The 20,077-nt window shown below is 36.4% G+C and overlaps 2 protein-coding genes across 2 annotated transcripts; both read right to left on the bottom strand.

Annotated features, from left to right (window-relative positions):
* Positions 1–1,474: 1,474 nt before the first annotated feature.
* LOC144445356 (CD209 antigen-like protein 2) lies at positions 1,475–4,498 on the bottom strand. The gene is made up of 4 exons (XM_078134894.1): positions 4,366–4,498; positions 3,837–3,989; positions 3,121–3,203; positions 1,475–1,546 (listed from the first exon to the last, which is right to left on the bottom strand). The coding sequence occupies exons 1-4, from the start codon at positions 4,496–4,498 to the stop codon at positions 1,475–1,477; spliced, it is 441 nt and encodes a 146-aa protein (XP_077991020.1).
* A 7,925-nt stretch (positions 4,499–12,423) lies between these two features.
* On the bottom strand, positions 12,424–14,872 carry LOC144445354 (perlucin-like). The gene is made up of 4 exons (XM_078134893.1): positions 14,740–14,872; positions 14,185–14,337; positions 13,068–13,150; positions 12,424–12,588 (listed from the first exon to the last, which is right to left on the bottom strand). Exons 1-4 carry the CDS (start codon positions 14,870–14,872, stop codon positions 12,424–12,426), a joined length of 534 nt encoding a protein of 177 aa, XP_077991019.1.
* Between the last annotated feature and the right edge of the window lie 5,205 nt (positions 14,873–20,077).

Below are 20,077 nucleotides of genomic sequence, written 5' to 3'. Positions count from 1 at the left end.
TATCTAGAGGAACAAATCATGTGGTATTGGTTGACAATCTATCACGTGACGATAATGCAACAAGTAAGTATATATCAGCAGCCAAATAAAACACACTAGACACACACACACACACTCTCTCTCTCTCTCTCTGAAGTATATATATCCAAACGTAGGTTTCAGGTATAAATCTTCTGGTGTAAAGTGCTCGATACGGATGTAGAACTTGATAAATGAGTGAAAAAAGAAGGTGAGTTGGTTACTCGTTACATCGATACTCCACGCATGTAACAAGTAACCAAGTCACCTTCTTTTTTCACTCATCTATATATATATATATATATATATATATATATATATATATATATATATATATATATATATATATAATTTTACCGGTAGACAATTGTACGTGATAGAGTGAGTGACTCCCCAAAAACATAACGTGGTAGTTCATCATATGGATTGTGTTATACTGTGTTTATACAAAGAGCCCGAAGGGAGCCTTAAGTAATTACAAGGGGGGAGATCAGGCTCGGGCAGTTGCGTAAAATGTGACACTCTCTCGACTCCGTCATGCTAAAAAGTAGTCCTCCGCCAATTTTCCTTCTCTAACACATGACTATCCCCCTCTTAAAGTTGACCAAAACCAATGAGAATGCGAGTTATATGCTGTCATTATGTTGAAAGTTTTAAAGGTATTGGTTATTTCCTACTACTACCGCCATGTGGATGTGTTTGAAGGCACTGTATTATTGAATTCGGGTACCTGCGTTTGGATCTCAATGACTAAACTGAAAGCCACAATTCAACTCCAAATGATGGCACACTCCTGACATCGTCGGAAGCGAGCTCAACATCTCCACAACATCATTATCCCTAATATCTTACCCAACTGCTCCAGTGTACATCTGTGAGACCCACTCCTATCCTCACACCACAGCTGACAATTAATTCAAGGCTCCCAAATGGTGCATTTATGGAAAATCAACTTGTCATCAATCATACTAGCACACATACACGTTACCGTCAAAGTTAAATTACGCGTTTACAAAATATTAAAATTTGAGATGATTTATTAATATTAACATGATAATCAATAAAATGTAAGTACTTGATTTCGAATATTAAAGTCAAAACTCTGTTGTCAGAAATAAACCTCTGCTATCAAAACTACCAACCTAAAGATCCAATGACATCGACATAAAAGTTGAGATGCACCGATTCCAACATTATTCTCAAAATAGATTAAACGTTTGTTCAACAATTAGTTCCAAAATGTTCAAACTAAAAAATAATTACAGTAAAGCAATTCATTTACCCTCAACATATTAATCGGAAAGGAAATGATAGGAAAAAGCAAGTTGTATTCACAGGACTACCTATAAGTGTGAAGCTATTCTCAGAAAATATGAGCCTATTTGTACTTTCTGATAAAAAAGGACAGATTAAACGTAATGTTAACGACTGATAGGATGACAGGACAATGGTCAGCCTATACCAATGTGGTATCATCAGCATGTTTTAACATCACATATAAGATTGGTTCTTCATCATTGATAATAGTCTGTGGAGAAATGAGAGAAACATGTGTTATCGTTTGTCTCTAATGATTACCAATTATATTGTAACATATAGCTGACAATATTGATTAATCCTAAAGTTTGCTAGTACAAGACGGACGGACGGACGGACAGACAGGCAAGCAGGAAGATATACATACATACATACATACATACATACATACATACATACATGCATACATGCATGCATGCATGCATGCATGCAGGCAGGTAGGCAGGCAGGCACATACGCACGCACGCACGCACGCACGCACACACACACACGTACGTACGTACGTACGTACGTACGTACATACATACATACATACATACATACATACATACATACATACATACATACATACATACATGCATGCAGGCAGGCAGGCAGGCAGGCAGACAGACAGACAGACATGAGACATGCATACATACATACATACATACATACATACATACATACATACATACATACATACATATATACATACATGCATGCAGGCAGGCAGGCAGGCAGGCAGACAGACAGACAGACAGACAGACATGAGACATACATACATACATACATACATACATACATACATACATACATACATACATACGTAGTTTAGAACATAATATACAAACCTTTCTGACATACAAAGCCACACTTTGTCTCACATGGCTGGTCATTCCAGTTACCACCATATTGCCTTCTCAGTTGCACACAGTCTTCTATTCCTGCGCCGTTGTCTGGCTGATGGACATTCCAGTTTGAATACGTTATCTAGAACAATTGGTTCCAGTTTCCGTGAGTTAAGTTTTTGCATGGCGACTGTCATTTTTCTAGCTATTATCATTGACGTAAAAATCTTGTCATTACAAAATCAGCTATAATGATAATCTGATAATTACTGCAATGTGGTTATCACGATGTCTGTTTCAATCAGTCACTGATGAATACATTTATTGTAATGCTACAAATGTCCATATCACAAACAGGAATACAGTTTCTCATTTTCTGGAAATGATCATATTTTACCTCGGAATCGTTCATATTTTCAGTGACAATGACACAGTCCTATGCTTTTACCGTTTTTAAAGTGGCCATATGGATGAGAATTTGGTATTTATTTTGGATTTTTATTTGATTAAACAGCTTCACTATGTTTTTCTACTTGAAAAAATAATGCATATATCAAGTCCATGTTCATAACTCAATACATTGCAAAAAGATGCAAAAAGTGTAAAAAAAATTGTTATTGTACGTACAATAACAAATATTTTACACGTTGGTTAATGTTTTGTAGTTTATTGAGTTGCGAACATGAACTTGGTGTATGTTCTTTCGCATTATTTTTTCACGTAGAAAAACATAGTGAAGCTGTTTAATAAAATAAAAATCCAAAATAAATACCAAACTCTCATCCATATGGCCACTTTAAAACACTTATCTCCACTGGCTCAACTTTTTTTTGTCATTTAGTTTATTTTCAGAGTCCGTGTTTGGAGTAGTTGAATTTAATTTACACTGTGTTCAAATTAAATATTTGAAAGAGTTGTATCAAGTTAACTTAAGTAATTGTTTTAAAATAATACTTACCACTGAGTCATCTGCCCAACGAAAGGCGGCCTCTACATCTCTATCAGTTAGTCCAGTCCAGAGAGAAGTGCGGTTACCAAATTCTGTCAGTGGAACACAGTGTAGGTAATATATCTACATGTATTTCAGAAACCATGTTTAATAACTTCAAGGTGCCAATTTAGTATGCATTTTTTTGTAATTCAAATTTTAGTATGAGTCATCAGTGTATTTTATTACAGAAAGTATAGACTTTTGATTTATACTCTATCAAATGTTTATAACATGTAGCTCAAATGCTAGTGAAATATGAACCAAGGAAATTAAAAAAATACTTTGCTTGTTCAAGAATAGTTTGAACCCTTGGCCCATAAAAATAAAATAAAACGGTCAATGTGTAATTGCTTAAAATGGAGGCCATGTAAACAAAAACCCTACCGTTATCCAATATGGTCACCGAATAAATTAATAATTTGAAGAAAAAAAATGAATTAAAATTGGACCCATGGAGTTAGCGACGCTTGTCTACGAATTGGAATTCACGATTATATCCAGTGTATATAATTAATTATTTTTAACATTTCTAAAGGCAAAATGTGAAAAGGTCTTAACACCTATGGTTTATAAGGAAGCTGGTCTTTAGGTATATGTTGATACTTTGTGAGTGAGTGAGTGAGTGATGAGTGTGTGTGTGTGTGTGTGTGTGTGGGGGGGGGGTGGTTATGTATATTACTGACCTCGAAGGAACAGGTCCAAATCAGCATCTTTAATGGTAACCAGTTGTGAATCCATTCCTTGACAAAGAGTTTCTGCCTCATTATAAGTGTAAAATTCGGACTCTTTGATGAAGTAGCACTTATTCTTGAAATAATACCAACCAAAACCACAGGCTGGAAAAAGAGTTTAAATAATACAAATAATAAAACATTCACTCCAATGAATCTGTTAAGCAAGGCAACGACGGTTTTAAAAATTGATATTTCACGATTTTTTTCTGAAACACGTTTAAACTTCACCGGTAACCGTGACGTTCATGGCATATATTTAGAAAAAATATAGTTTGAAATTAATTGCTCGAATTTACCAGTTTCAATTATCATATTACTGTATGTTAACATTTATGCTAGACTTTAATAGTCATAAAAAATTATAACTGTTTGCAAAATTGGAGAGTATAGTTTTGATTTACAAATATTTTCTAGTCAATACATTCATATATCCTTATGTATCATAAGCTAATGAGCATGTAGAGAGGACTTGACAAACCTGTTTCATAATAATTGTGATACTGGATTTCTCTCGTCACACAGTCTCCTGTATTCGGTTCACAAACACTGCTATATACCAAGAACGAAGCGATGACAGCAAAACATCGCATCCCATTTTTCAGTAGATTCATGTTCAACATGGTGTGGTCAAGATGATTTGGTTTTTCAATCGCTCGAGGGAAACGTTGAGATTTGACACTGGTAGCTTGTCTTTCGATAGTGTGATCGCTTTTGGAGTGACTTGCGTAGAGGTACCCCTTAAATAGATGAATACCTACAGGATGTGAACATTTGCATATAATAGAATAGATAGACAACAAACATTGATAACAGATTATTAATGTAAGGCAGTCGAGATAATTCATGACCTGACCGACCCTACATTTCTTTAATCTCGTGATTGAGTTACGCCCTCTGCGACAGGATTAGAAATCAAATTTGCTTCATCAGTGATGGTAACCCCACCACGCGCAGCTTGTACTTGAACCAATATAGTACCTTCCATTGCTGAAATTCGGTACTTAAAAAAAACAAAAAACATTTCACTGTTTCCTTCTGACTTTAACCGACATTTCAAGGTGTTATTTTGAGAAACATTGACTTATTAAAAGGCATACTGTACAAATCTACTTTACTGCGCCACCATGTGTATTCGTTACAAATTGACTGGAAATCATTATACTTGGACTTTACACCGGATACTTTAGTAGGTTAATGGACTGTGTAATATAGATATGTACATTGATTAGAAGCTAGTGACAAATACACAACTAACTTGTGAGTTTATTTACCTCAAAATACCACAAAATCATACACATTAAATATATATCTAGTAATAGCATGTAAATTACCCGTCTAGTTGAAATCAGATTCGATTGAGTTTAATACATTATTAGCTGTATGTAATATATAAAACCAGCAGAATAACATTTGCTCAAAATTGTTGCCAACCATTGTATTTAAATGAACTTTGAGAGGATTGCGTCGTGTTTTCATCTTTTCTATTGACAAATCGTATGACCCCTTATACCCCCATTACATCGTACTTCAATCAAATACACAAGCTCATCAGTAAGAGAATTTCGTTCGTTTAGTTAGAGGGTCTGGCGTCAATGCGATTTCGCCGAACTTCGTTTTCGCACTTCTATTAAACCAGATTTCGACGGAAACCGTTCACTCCAGCAATGATTACAACTTTCGTAATTACTACTGACATGTTGATAAATTGATTTAAAAAATATTTACTCCTATGTGAGATATAGTGCTGAGTTTCTGGTTGTATTTGAATGTGTGTTCAGTCATGTGTTTACATTACATCGATCATAGTGGTGTGACCGCTACAGTTTTCATCATAGTTTAAATCATACATAAATGCTTGATGTCGCACTTGTGAGCGTTCGTTTTGGGGAGGGGTCTTGACCTAAACGAACGATGTTCATTGGTTCAGCTTGTACGGCATTGTGTCGATCGTCCCTCAGGGCAATCTGATGTGACGATCCACTAGTCAACAACAAGGACCGGATGAGGTCAAATATACTTCCGCTAATTGTATTTACTGTAACAGTTTAAATTGTTTTCAGATATGTAAACAGGATGCCTCTTTGAAGGTAAAGATGTGTTATCAGGTGTCCTTATTTTGTCCACCGGAAGACACCTTATCATGTTACTCTCTTCGACTCGAGTGTTATATATAGTCCGGGGGTTGGGGGGGTACCCCTGGCTAGCTTTGGTAGGGGTGTGCGACCAATGCTGCTAAACCCAGACCCCATTTTAGACCAATTTTGACCCAAAACCAATACCCCATTTTAGACCATTCCATAACAAATGTGAAAATGGGGACCCCATTTTAGACTCATTAGCTCTAAAATGACAGTACCCATTTTAGACCAAAGGGCAAAAAACCCTACCCCAAAGAGCGGCACGTATACGTATACCCGATTAATGGGAGTAACCCCCCCCCCCCCACACGGGTATATACTCTCCGTTATCAGGCTATCCAGCACACACGCAGACATGCACAACACAACACAACACAATACAATACAACACAACACAACACAACACAATACAATACAATACAATACAATACAATACAATACAATACAATACAATACAATACAACACATGTTTTCACAGGCACTGTACCCTAAATGCGCTCAAAGATGTCGAGCTTCCCCACCACCCCAAGGAATACCAGATTATTTGTATCCACAACCACAGACTGTTTGAGAGATTAGCATGTAGAATTGTATGTTGCCCATCATCAACCCCGTGCAGCAAATTTGCAATTGTGTTGTACATATGGTACGTATATCCTACATACTACATTAAGTTAACAATGGTGATCAAATTTAGGATCCATAAATGATTTCCATTCAGATATATTATAGGCATGGGCTCTGCTAGGCGAAACCTCACACAATGCTACGATGTCGGCAGTTGTAAGAAGGGCGCACATTTCTGGTTTTATTTAACTTGAGAGTGTTTTTATATGATTTTTAGTCCCCGCCGCACGAAGTCTGGGACGGGACTTATGGATTGTGTTCCGTCCGTCCGTCCGTCCACCCGGAGCCGTTTCTTGGAGATGCCTGGACCGATTTTTTTCAAACTTGGTACAGGGGCAACATACTATTGCATACATATGCACCTTAATTTGTTTCATGATACGATCCAATATGGCCGCCTAGCAGCCATTTTTTGCGAATTGAACCATCATTAATTTTGATTTTGTAGCATATGATTACAACTGCGGTTTTGGATGGTATTACGTCAAGAATAAATGCTACTTCATCAAAGAACACGAATTATACAATTTCGAAGAGGCAGAAACTGTCTGCGAGGTAATGAATGGAAAGCTGGCGATGATTAAAGATGTCGATGTGGATTTATTTCTAAGAGGTAAGTAGTTCTTTTATTGAGTGGCACACCCGAGTTTACAGTTTTTTTGGGTGTAATGGACGGGTAGCTCATTGAAAGGTACTCGCATTTACAGAGACAGGTCCACCACTTGCAATTGACTGAAGTCAGTATTACATGAGATATAAATAATCCGAAGACGTGGTTTATAAAGTCGTAAAAATGAAGAGGAAATCCTTTCTATACAATTGCAACATTAATTTGATGTCTATCTGTTCAGTATCTTTATTTGTCTCGGTTACCCAGACTCTCACCGCTGGGGGCTCTTCTACGAGACCACCCAGACGAGAGTCTGGGGAAACGATATTTAAACTGTCCCGCGCCGGAAGTTACAACGTACATTTCTTTCAAGTCATGAGAAATTCCTACGAGGCTTTTCCGTTGTAATTAAGATGTATCAGTCGCTTGAGAAATGTACCTAAATCGTTCAGCCTGTAATGTTGGACGTGTGTGTGTGTGGTGGTGGTGGTGGTGGGGGGGGGGGGGTATTCCCCAACATACACTGCTCTATGATCTAGGTCCTGCACGGCGAGCGGGGATTCGGTTTCCCCAAACTCTCGCTTAGGGGAGGTCTCGTATACGTAGATAGGCAGACCCCAGCTGCGAGAGTCTGGGTAACCGAAACTATATCTTCATTACAGTGAAAACTTTATAAGCTTCCCTTAACACAATACTATACAATAACTCCAAAGACGTGGGTAGTACATGCAGGTAGTTTTATGAAAATGAAAACTCGGCTGTAGCCGTGAACAACAGTTTACGGTAACTTTTACGCCGTTGACGAACGAAGGTCTTACTTGCATATAACACATGTCTTTTCATTTGTATATCTTTTAACACCAGTTGTGTTATGTCCCTATTTAGTAAGCATCCATTGTGCCAAGAATGTATTCTACTTAGGAATACTCGGGTTCTGGCAGAATGTACATTTTAAATTTCACTGAATACTCGCAAGACTTACCTAACCATGGTTTTCAATCTCACCTGAAAAAAAAAAGACTAAGAGAATTAGTTACACCTTAATAATCTCCTCTGAAAAAAAGGCAAATTAAAATGACTTTGTTAAACAGCAAATTATACTGCTTGTGTTGTAATATTAAATCCACTCCTATTGCAGAGTTTGGTAGCCGAGTCGATCTTTGGATTGGATTGTCTGACAGGAACGAGGAAGGATCCTGGAGATGGTTGGACGGTTCAGAAGTAAGTATGACAAGTTGAGTTAGAATGGAAACGGGAATACAGAATAGGGAACTTACAAACCCGCCATGTTGAATGTTGCATCATAGGAAATGTGGTAATAAATACTGATGAATTGGTATGGTAAACAATACTGTTACATTGTCTGTAACCACAAATAATCAATTCATAGTTACCCTGACCATTGTGGGAGGCTTATTTTATCGGTAGCTCCAGAAAGGTATTACAATAACCACAGATAATCCCATTGTCCATTGCATCTGAGCATGCTCAGTCTGGATTGCAATTTCCCTATTGTCGATAATTAGTACCTGTAAAGAATTGTTGGTATTTTTTTACAGCGGTAGACTAAGTGTTATGTAGGACTTTATTAACATATATGTAAATATGTTGCTATCCCAGTTACTGTGTTCATATAGCAGAACGTTATCGGCATGAGTTCATTATCATATATGTAAATATGTTGCTAACCAGAACAATATTGGCATAAATATGGTAACGGCGTTTTCTCTTCTCCAAACAGATGTTGAAAACTAAAGTATTCACCCAAAGATAAATAAATCAAACAGAGGTGTCAATAAATTCAATTTTTTCATTAAGATCATGATGAATATTTTACATACTGCAAAGATGTACTAAATACAATCAGATCATAGCAGATATTTTCATTCGGAAACTAACTAAAAATAAATTATTATGTTATTCATTTTTCATGACGTAGCATCTCATTTTACGTTGAATGCATAGATGACTTACACAAACTGGATACCTGGCCAACCGGACAACCATTTAGGGATAGAAAACTGTGCGTGTCTTTACAAAGGGTCATACGGCGGTCAATGGAACGACAATAAGTGTTATAATAAATTAGGATTTATCTGTGAAAGAGGTATGTAAAACAGACAGACAGACAGACAGACAGACAGACAGACAGACAGACAGACAGACAGACAGACAGACAGACAGACAGACAAAGAATAGGTGGGTGAATGGGTGAGTGAATGGGTGGGTAGGTAGGTAGGTAGGTACGAAGAAGACAGACAGACAGACAGAGCACTCTATTGTAAATGGGTGGATAATAATAAATGGGTGGATGGGTGAATGGGTGGGTAGGTAGGTACGAAGATAGAAAAATAAACAGAAAGACAGACAGATAGACATACAGACAGACAGACAGAGCACTCTATCGTTACCATGTATACGTACAGATCGGGCATTATTTTGAAGAATTGTCACTATCAGTTGTTCAATTGAAATGTGTTTTCCTGTTTTTACTTTACAGAATACTATAAATGAAGAGAAATAGATTTCATTGGAGAATACAACTTTACCATCTCCCCATTATATGTTAATACATTTATAAACACAATTCAATTGGAACTATTTTGCAATAATTAGATATTAACCAATTACTAAAGATCGCATCAGAAAACAGTATGTGCACATATGGTATGTTAACAACAAAGAATGGTTATTGTTTTCTTTTAGTCTTCATCTTTGTATTTAATTAGTGAAACATGGTCAGAGATGATTTCTAAAGTTAGTTTGTAACAAATTCATTATCAGCAAATGCAATACAATTTATCTGAATGACGGCTTTCTGGAGGTAAAAATAACTTGGAAAAGAGGGTTTGACGGTATGATGGCGATTGAAATATGCAGAACACGATATACTGTAGTGAAACATCAGAAAAAAAAACCCCAGCATAGTTGTATTTAGAGGAACAAATCATGTGGTATTGGTTGACAATCTATCACGTGACGATAATGCAACAAGTAAGTCTATATCAGCAGCCAAACAAAACACGCAGACACACACACACACACACACACACACACACACACACACACACACTGAAGTATATATATCCAAATCTTCTGGTGTAAAGTGCTCGATACGGATGTAGAACTTGAATGAATGAAAAAAAGAAGGTGACTTGGTTACTCGTTACATCGATACTCCACGCATGTAACAAGTAACCAAGTCACCTTCTTTTTTCACTCATTTATATATATATATATATATATAATATATATATATATATATATATATATATATATATATATATATATATATATATATATATATATATATATATATATATATATAATTTTACCGGTAGACAATCGTACGTGGTAGAGTGAGTGACTCTCCAAAAACATAAGGTGGCAGTTCTTCATATGGATTTTGTTATACTGTGTTTATCTATACAAAGAGCCCAAAGGGAGCCTGAAGTAATTACAAGGGTGGGGGAGAGATCAGGCTCGGGCAGTTGCGTAAAATGTAACGCTCTCCCGACTCCGTCATGGTAAAAAGTAGCCCTCCGCCAATTTTCCATCTCTAACACATGACTATCCCCTCTTAAAGTTGACCAAAACCAATGAGAATGCGAGTTATATGCTGTCATTATGTTTAAAGGTATTGTTTATTTCCTACTACTACCGCCATGTGGATGTGTTTGAAGGCACTGTATTAATGAATACGGGTACCTGCGTTTGGATCTCAATGACTGAACTGAAAGCCACAATTCAACTCCAAATGATGGCAGACTCCTGACATCGTCGGAAGCGAGCTCAACATCTCCACAACATCATTATCCCTAATATCTTACCCAACTGCTCCAGTGTACATCTGTGAGACCCACTCCTCTCCTCACACCACAGCTGTCAATTAATTCAAGGCTCCCAAATAGTGCATTTATGGAAAATCAACTTGTCATCAATCATACTAGCACACATACACGTCACCGTCAAAGTTAAATTACGCGTTTACAAAATATTAAAATTTGAGATGATTTATTAATATTAACATGATAATCAAGAATAACATGTGAGTACTTGATTTAGGATATTAGAGTCAAAACTCCTGTCAGAAATAAACCTCTGATATCAAAATAAAAAGTCAAAATTACCAACCTAAAGATCAAATAACATCGACATAAAAGTTGAGATGCACCGATTCCATCATTATTCTCAAAATAGATTAAACGTTTGTTCAACAATTAGTTCCAAAATGTTCAGACTGAAAAATAATTACAGTAAAGCAATTCCTTTACCTCAACATATTAATCGGAAAGGAAATGATAGGAAAAAAGCAAGTTATATTCACAGAACTACCTATAAGTGTGAAGCTATTCTCAGAAACTATGAGCCCATTTGTACTTTCTGATAAAAACTAAAAGGCCATATTAAACGTAATGTTAACGACATATATGCATGCAGGCAGGCAGGCAGACAGACAGACAGACAGACAGACAGACAGACATGAGACATACATACATACATACATACATACATACATGCATACATACATACATACATACATACATACATACATACATACATACATACATACATACAGGCAGGCAGGCAGGCAGGCAGACAGACAGACAGACAGACAGACAGACAGACAGACAGACAGACAGACAGACATGAGACATACATACATACATACATACATGCATACATACATACATACATACATACATACATACATACATACATACACATACATACATACATACATACATACATACATACATACATACATACATACATACATACCAACGGACATACATACATACATACATACATACATACATACATACATACATACATACATATATGCATGCATACATATATGCATGCATGCAGGCAGGCAGGCAGACAGACAGACAGACAGACAGACAGACAGACAGACAGACAGACAGACATGAGACATACATACATACATACATACATACATACATACATACATACATACATACATACATACATACATACATACATACATGCAGGCAGGCAGGCAGGCAGGCAGGCAGGCAGACAGACAGACAGACAGACAGACAGACATGAGACATACATACATACATACATACATACATACATACATACATACATACATACATACATACATACATACATACATACATACATACGTAGTTTAGAACTGTGACATAATATACAAACCTTTCTGACATACAAAGCCACACTTTGTCTCACATGGCTGGTCATTCCAGTTACCACCATATTGCCTTCTCAGTTGCACACAGTCTTCTATTCCTGCACCGTTGTCTGGCTGATTGCCACTCCAGTTTGAATACGTTATCTAGAACAATCGGTTCCAGTTTACGTGAGTTACGTTTTTGCATGGTGACTGTCATTTTTCTAGCTGTTATCAATGACTTAAAAATGTTATCATTACAAAATCAGCCATAATGATGATCTTATATTTACTGCAATGTGGTTATGACGATGTCTGTTTCAATCAATCAATCAATCACTGATCAATACATTTATTGTAATGCTACGAATGTCCTTATCACAAACAGGAATACAGTTTCTCATTTTCTGGAAATGATCATATTTTACCTCGGAATCGATCATATTTTCAGTGACAATGACATAGTTCTATGCTTTTACCGTTTTTAAAACACTTACCTCCACTGGTTCAACTTTTTTGTCATTTAGTTTATTTTCAGAGTCCGTGGTTGGAGTAGTTGAATTTAATTTACACTGTGTTCAAATTAAATATTTAAAAGAGTTGTATCAAGATAACTTAAGTAATTGTTTTAAAATAATACTTACCAATGAGTCATCTGCCCAACGAAAGGCGCCCTCTACATCTCTATCAGTCAGTCCAGTCCAGAGAGAAGTGCGGTTACCAAATTCTGTCAGTGGAACACAGTGTAGGTAATACATCTACATGTATTTCAGAAACCATGTTTAATAACTTCAAGATGCCAAATTAGTATGCATTTTTTTGTAATTCAAATTTTAGTATGAGTCATCAGTGTATTTTATTATTACACAAAGTATAGACTTTTACCAAAACTTTTGAGTTTCATTACATGAGTGGAATAAGTGCCTTAAAGATTCATCATCTCTTTCACAAAAAGTGCAAGCTGGAGAGATCTGCATTCCCCTTCTCTTCAAATCATAATTTGTGAACAGAATGTGATGCAGCAATTTGAATTGGAATACTCTCGTTTTAGTGTCTATAGACACAACGAATGGTAGGGTGTACGAGACACATTTACTCTATGAAGATGAAAAACTTGAAACCGCACTTTGCACTATACTTGAACCATGTGAAATACAATTATCACTGTGAGTATATTATAGCTGTTAACAAAGACAAACTTGAAAGGCACTGTAACAAATGGATAACAATACACCATCTTATTATGTAAAACAAGAGCAACTTATATTGTAAATAACTGAAGTTACCAATAAAAAAAAAGTATAGACTTTTAATTTATACTCTATCAAATGTTTATAATATGTAGCTCAAATGCTAGTGAAATATGAACCCAGGAAATCAAAAAAATACTTTGCTTGTTCAAGAATAGTTTGAACCCTTGGTCCATAGAAATAAAATAAAACGGTCAATGCTTAAAATGGAGGCCATGTAAACAAAACCCTACCGTTATTCAATATGGTCTCCGAATACTTGACTCCGATTTAATAATTTGAAAAAAAAGAAGAATTAAAATTGGACCCATGGAATTAGCAACACATAGTCAACTAATTGGAATTCACGATTATATCCAGTGTATATGATTAATTATTTTTAACATTTCAAAAGGCAAAATTTGAAAAAGTCTTAACATTTATATGGTTTATAAGGAAGTTGGTCTTTAGGTATATATTGATACTGTGTGTGTGTGTGTGGTGGGGGGGGGGGGGTATGTCTATTACTGACCTCGAAGGAACAGGTCCAAATCAGCATCGTTAATGGTAACAAGTTGCGAATCCATTCCTTGGCAAAGAGTTTCTGCCTCATTATAAGTGTAAAATTCAGATTCTTTGATGAAGTAGCACTTATTCTTGAAATAATACCAACCAAAACCACAGGCTGTAAAAAGAGTTTAAATAATAAAAATAATAGAACATTCACTTCAATGAATCTGTTAAGCAAAGCAATGAAGGTTTTAAAAATTGATATTTCACGAGACAAATTTTATATCAATGCATGTATGTTATTTTACTAGCTGAAACACGTTTAAGCTTCACTGGTAACCATGGCATAGCATATATGTAAAACTATAGTTTGAAATTAATTGCTCAAATTTACCAGTTTTCAATTATTATATTGCTGTATACTAACATTTATGCTGGATTTTAACATTCATATAGAATTATAACTGTTTGCAAAAGTGGAGAGTATAGTTTTGATTTACAAATATTTTCTAGTCAATACATTCATATATCCTTATGTATCATAAGCTAATGAGCATGTAGAGAGGACTTGACAAACCTGTTTCATAATAATTGTGATTCTGGATTTCTCTCGTCACACAGTCTCCTGTATTCGGTTCACAAACGCTGCTATATACCAAGAACGAAGCGATGACAGCAAAACATCGCATCCCATTTTTCAGTAGATTCATGTTCAACATGGTGTGGTCAAGATGATTTGTGTTTTCAATCGCTCGAGGGAAACGTTGAGATTTGACACTGGTAGCTTGTCTGTCGATAGTCTGATCGCTTTTGGAGTGACTTGCACAGAAGTACCCCTTAAATAGATGAATACCTACAGGATGTGAACATTTGCATAGAATAGAATAGACAACAAACATTGATAACAGGTTATTAATGTAAGGCAGTCGAGATAATTCATGGCCGGACCGACCATACATTTCTTTAATCTCGTGATTGAGTTACGCCCTCTGCGACATGATTAGAAATCATTTCGTCATCAGTGATGGTGACCCACCACACGCAGCTCGTACTTGAATCTACAGTATCTTCCATTGCTGAAATTCGGTACTTTTTAATAAATAAAATATTTCACTGTTTCCTTCTGACATTTTAAGGTGTTATTTTGAGAAACATTGACTAATTAAAAGGCATACTATACAAATCTACTTTACTGCGCCACCATATCCATTCGTTACAAATTGACTGGAAATCATTAAGCTTATACTTAGACTTTACACCGGATACTTTAGTAGGATAATGGACTGTGTAATATAGATATGTACATTGAAAACAAGCTAGTGACAAATAAACAACTAACTTGTGAGTGGGCATTTATTTACCTCAAAATACCACAAAATCATACACATTAAATATATATCTAGTAATAGCATGTAAATAACCCGCGTAGTTGAAATCAGAGTTGTAAAATTATTACCAATTAGACATATGACACATTCGATTGAGTTTAATAAATTATTAGCTGTATGTAAAATATAAAACCAGCAGAATAACATTTGTTCAAAATTGTTGCCAACCATTGTATTTAAATGAACTTTGAGAGGATTGCGTCGTGTTTTCATCTTTTCTATTGACAAATCGTATGACCCCATATACCCCCATTGCATCGTACTTCAATCAAATACACAAGCTCAGTAAGAGAACTTCGTTCGTTTAGTTAGCGGGTCTGGCGTCAATGCGATTTCGCCGAACTTCGTTTTCGCACTTCTATTAAACCAGATTTCGACGGAAACCGTTCACTCCAGCAATGATTACAACTTTTGTCATTACTACTGAGATGTTGATAAATTGATTAAAAAAATATTTACTCCTATGTGAGATATAGTGCTGAGTTTCTGGTTGTATTTGAATGTGTGTTCAATCATGTGTTTACATTACATCGATCATAGTGGTGTGACCGCTACAGTTTTCATCATAGTTTAAATCATACATAAATGCTTGATGTCGCACTTGTGAGCGTTCGTTTTGGGGAGGGGTCTTGACCTAAACGAACGATGTTCATTGGTTCAGCTTGTACGGCATTGTGTCGATCGTCCCTCAGGGCAATCTGATGTGATGACCCACTAGTCAACAACAAGGACCGGATGAGGTCAAATATACTTCCGCTAAATTGTATTTACTGTAACAGTTTAAATTGTTTTCAGATATGTAAACAGGATGCCTCTTTGAAGGTAAAGATGTGTTATCAGGTGTCCTTATTTTGTCCACCGGAAGACACCTTATCATGTTACTCTCTTCGACTCGAGTGTTATATATAGTCCGGGGGTTGGGGGGGTACCCCTGGCTAGCTTTGGTAGGGGTGTGCGACCAATGCTGCTAAACCCAGACCCCATTTTAGACCAATTTTGACCCAAAACCAATACCCCATTTTAGACCATTCCATAACAAATGTGAAAATGGGGACCCCATTTTAGACTCATTAGCTCTAAAATGACAGTACCCATTTTAGACCAAAGGGCAAAAAACCCTACCCCAAAGAGCGGCACGTATACGTATACCCGATTAATGGGAGTAACCCCCCCCCCCCCACACGGGTATATACTCTCCGTTATCAGGCTATCCAGCACACACGCAGACATGCACAACACAACACAACACAATACAATACAATACAACACAACACAACACAACACAACACAACACAATACAATACAATACAATACAATACAATACAATACAATACAATACAATACAATACAACACATGTTTTCACAGGCACTGTACCCTAAATGCGCTCAAAGATGTCGAGCTTCCCCACCACCCCAAGGAATACCAGATTATTTGTATCCACAACCACAGACTGTTTGAGAGATTAGCATGTAGAATTGTATGTTGCCCATCATCAACCCCGTGCAGCAAATTTGCAATTGTGTTGTACATATGGTACGTATATCCTACATACTACATTAAGTTAACAATGGTGATCAAATTTAGGGTCCATAAATGATTTCCATTCAGATATATTATAGGCATGGGCTCTGCTAGGCGAAACCTCACACAATGCTACGATGTCGGCAGTTGTAAGAAGGGCGCACATTTCTGGTTTTATTTAACTTGAGAGTGTTTTTATATGATTTTTAGTCCCCGCCGCACAAAGTCTGGGACGGGACTTATGGATTGTGTTCCGTCCGTCCGTCCGTCCACCCGGAGCCGTTTCTTGGAGATGCCTGGACCGATTTTTTTCAAACTTGGTACAGGGGCAACATACTATTGCATACATATGCACCTTAATTTGTTTCATGATACGATCCAATATGGCCGCCTAGCAGCCATTTTTTGCGAATTGAACCATCATTAATTTTGATTTTGTAGCATATGATTACAACTGCGGTTTTGGATGGTATTACGTCAAGAATAAATGCTACTTCATCAAAGAACACGAATTATACAATTTCGAAGAGGCAGAAACTGTCTGCGAGGTAATGAATGTAAAGCTGGCGATGATTAAAGATGTCGATGTGGATTTATTTCTAAGAGGTAAGTGGTTCTTTTATTGAGTGGCACACCCGAGTTTACAGTTTTTTTGGGTGTAATGGACGGGAAGCTCATTGAAAGGTACTCGCATTTACAGAGACAGGTCCACCACTTGCAATTGACTGAAGTCAGTATTACATGAGATATAAATAATCCGAAGACGTGGTTTATAAAGTCGTAAAAATGAAGAAGAAATCCTTTCTATACAATGGCAACATTAATTTGATGTCTATCTCTTCAGTATCTTCATTTGTCTCGGTTACCCAGACTCTCACCGCTGGGGGCTCCTCTACGAGACCACCCAGACGAGAGTCTGGGGAAACGATATTTAAACTGTCCCGCGCCGGAAGAGAATTAATTACACCTTAATAATCTCCCCTCAAAAAAGGCAAATTAAAATGACTTTGTTAAACAGTAAATTATACTGCTTGTGTTGTAATATTAAATCCACTACTATTGCAGAGTTTGGTAGCCGAGTCGATCTTTGGATTGGATTGTCTGACAGGAACGAGGAAGGATCCTGGAGATGGTTGGACGGTTCAGAAGTAAGTATGACAAGTTGAGTTAGAATTGAAACGGGAATACAGAATAGGGAACTTGCAAACCCGCCATGTTGAATGTTACATCATAGGAAATGTGATAATAAATACTGATGAATTGGTATGGTAAACGATACTGTTACATTGTTTGTAACCACAAATAATCAATTCATAGTTACCCTGACCATTATGGGAGGTTTATTTATCGGTAGCTCCAGAAAGGTATTACAATAATCACAGATAATCCCATAGTCCTTTGCATCTGAGCATGCTCAGTCTGGATTGCAATTTCCCTATTGTCGATAATTAGTACCTGTAAATAATTGTTGGTGTTTTTTTACAGCGGTTGACTAAGTGCTATGTAGGACTTTATTAACATACATGTAAATATGTTGCTATCCCAGTTAGTGTGATCATATATCAGAACGTTATCGGCATGAGTTCATTATCATATATGTAAATATGTTGCTGTCCCAGTTACTGTGATCATATATCCGCATGAGTTCATTATCATATATGTAAATATGTTGCTAACTCAGTTACTGTGATCATATAGCAGAACAATATTGGCATGGATATGGTAACGGCGTTTTCTCTTCTCCAAACAGATGTCAATAAATTCATTTTTTTTCATTAAGATCATGATGAATATTTTACATACTGCAAAGATGTACTATTAATACAATCAAGTCATAGCAGATATTTTCATTCGGAAACTAACTACAAATAAATTATTATGTTATTCATTTTTCATGACGTAGCATCTCATTTTACGTTGAATGCATAGATGACTTACACAAACTGGATACCTGGCCAACCGGACAACCATTTAGGGATAGAAAACTGTGCGTGTCTTTACAAAGGGTCATACGGCGGTCAATGGAACGACAATAAGTGTTACAATAAATTAGGATTCGTCTGTGAAAGAGGTACGTAAAATTTATGGGGTGTTTTTATCATGAGAGAGAAAGAGACAGACAGACAGACAGACAGACAGACAGACAGACAGACAGACAGACAGACAGACAGACAGACAGACAGACAGTCAGACAGACAGTCAGACAGACAGATAAAGAATAGGTGGGTGGATGGGTGAGTGAATGGGTGGGTAGGTAGGTATGAAGATAGCAAAATAAAGATACAGACAGACAGACAGACAGACAGAGCACTCTATTGTCACCATGTATACGTACAGATCGGGCATTATTTTGAAGAATTGTCACTATCAGTTGTTCAATTGAAATGTGTTTGCCTGTTTTTACTTTACAGAATACTACAAATGAAGAGGAATAGATTTCATTGGAGAATACATCTTTATCGTCTCCTCATTATATGTTAATACATAAACACAATTGGAACTATTTTGCAATAATTAGATGTTAACCAATTACTAAAGATCGCATCAGAAAACAGTATGTGCATATGGTATGTTTACAACAAAGAATAGTTATTGTTTTCTTTTAGTCTTCATCTTTGTATTTAATTAGTGAAACATGGTCAGAGATTATTTCTGAAGTTCGTTTGTAAATGTCTGAAGTATAGTTAAATTTTTAACAGAATTCCAAATTCATAATCAGCAAATGCAATACATTTTATCTGAATGACAGCGTTCTCCGCCACTTTTCCTTCTCTAATACATGACTATCCCCACTCCTAAAGTTGACCAAAACCAATGAGAATGCGAGTTATATGCTGTCATTATGTTGAAAGTTTTAAAGGTATTGGTTATTTCCTTCCGCCATTTGGATGTGTTTGAATGCACTGTATTAATGAAGACCTGCGTTTGGATCTCAATGACTGAACTGAAGGGCACAATTCAACTCCAAATGATTAGATTGACACACTCCTGACATCGTCGGAAGC

The sequence above is a fragment of the Glandiceps talaboti genome, chromosome 14 (assembly GCF_964340395.1).
Source record: "Glandiceps talaboti chromosome 14, keGlaTala1.1, whole genome shotgun sequence".
Lineage (NCBI taxonomy): Eukaryota > Metazoa > Hemichordata > Enteropneusta > Spengelidae > Glandiceps > Glandiceps talaboti.
This window is presented reverse-complemented; position numbering and strand designations above follow the sequence as displayed.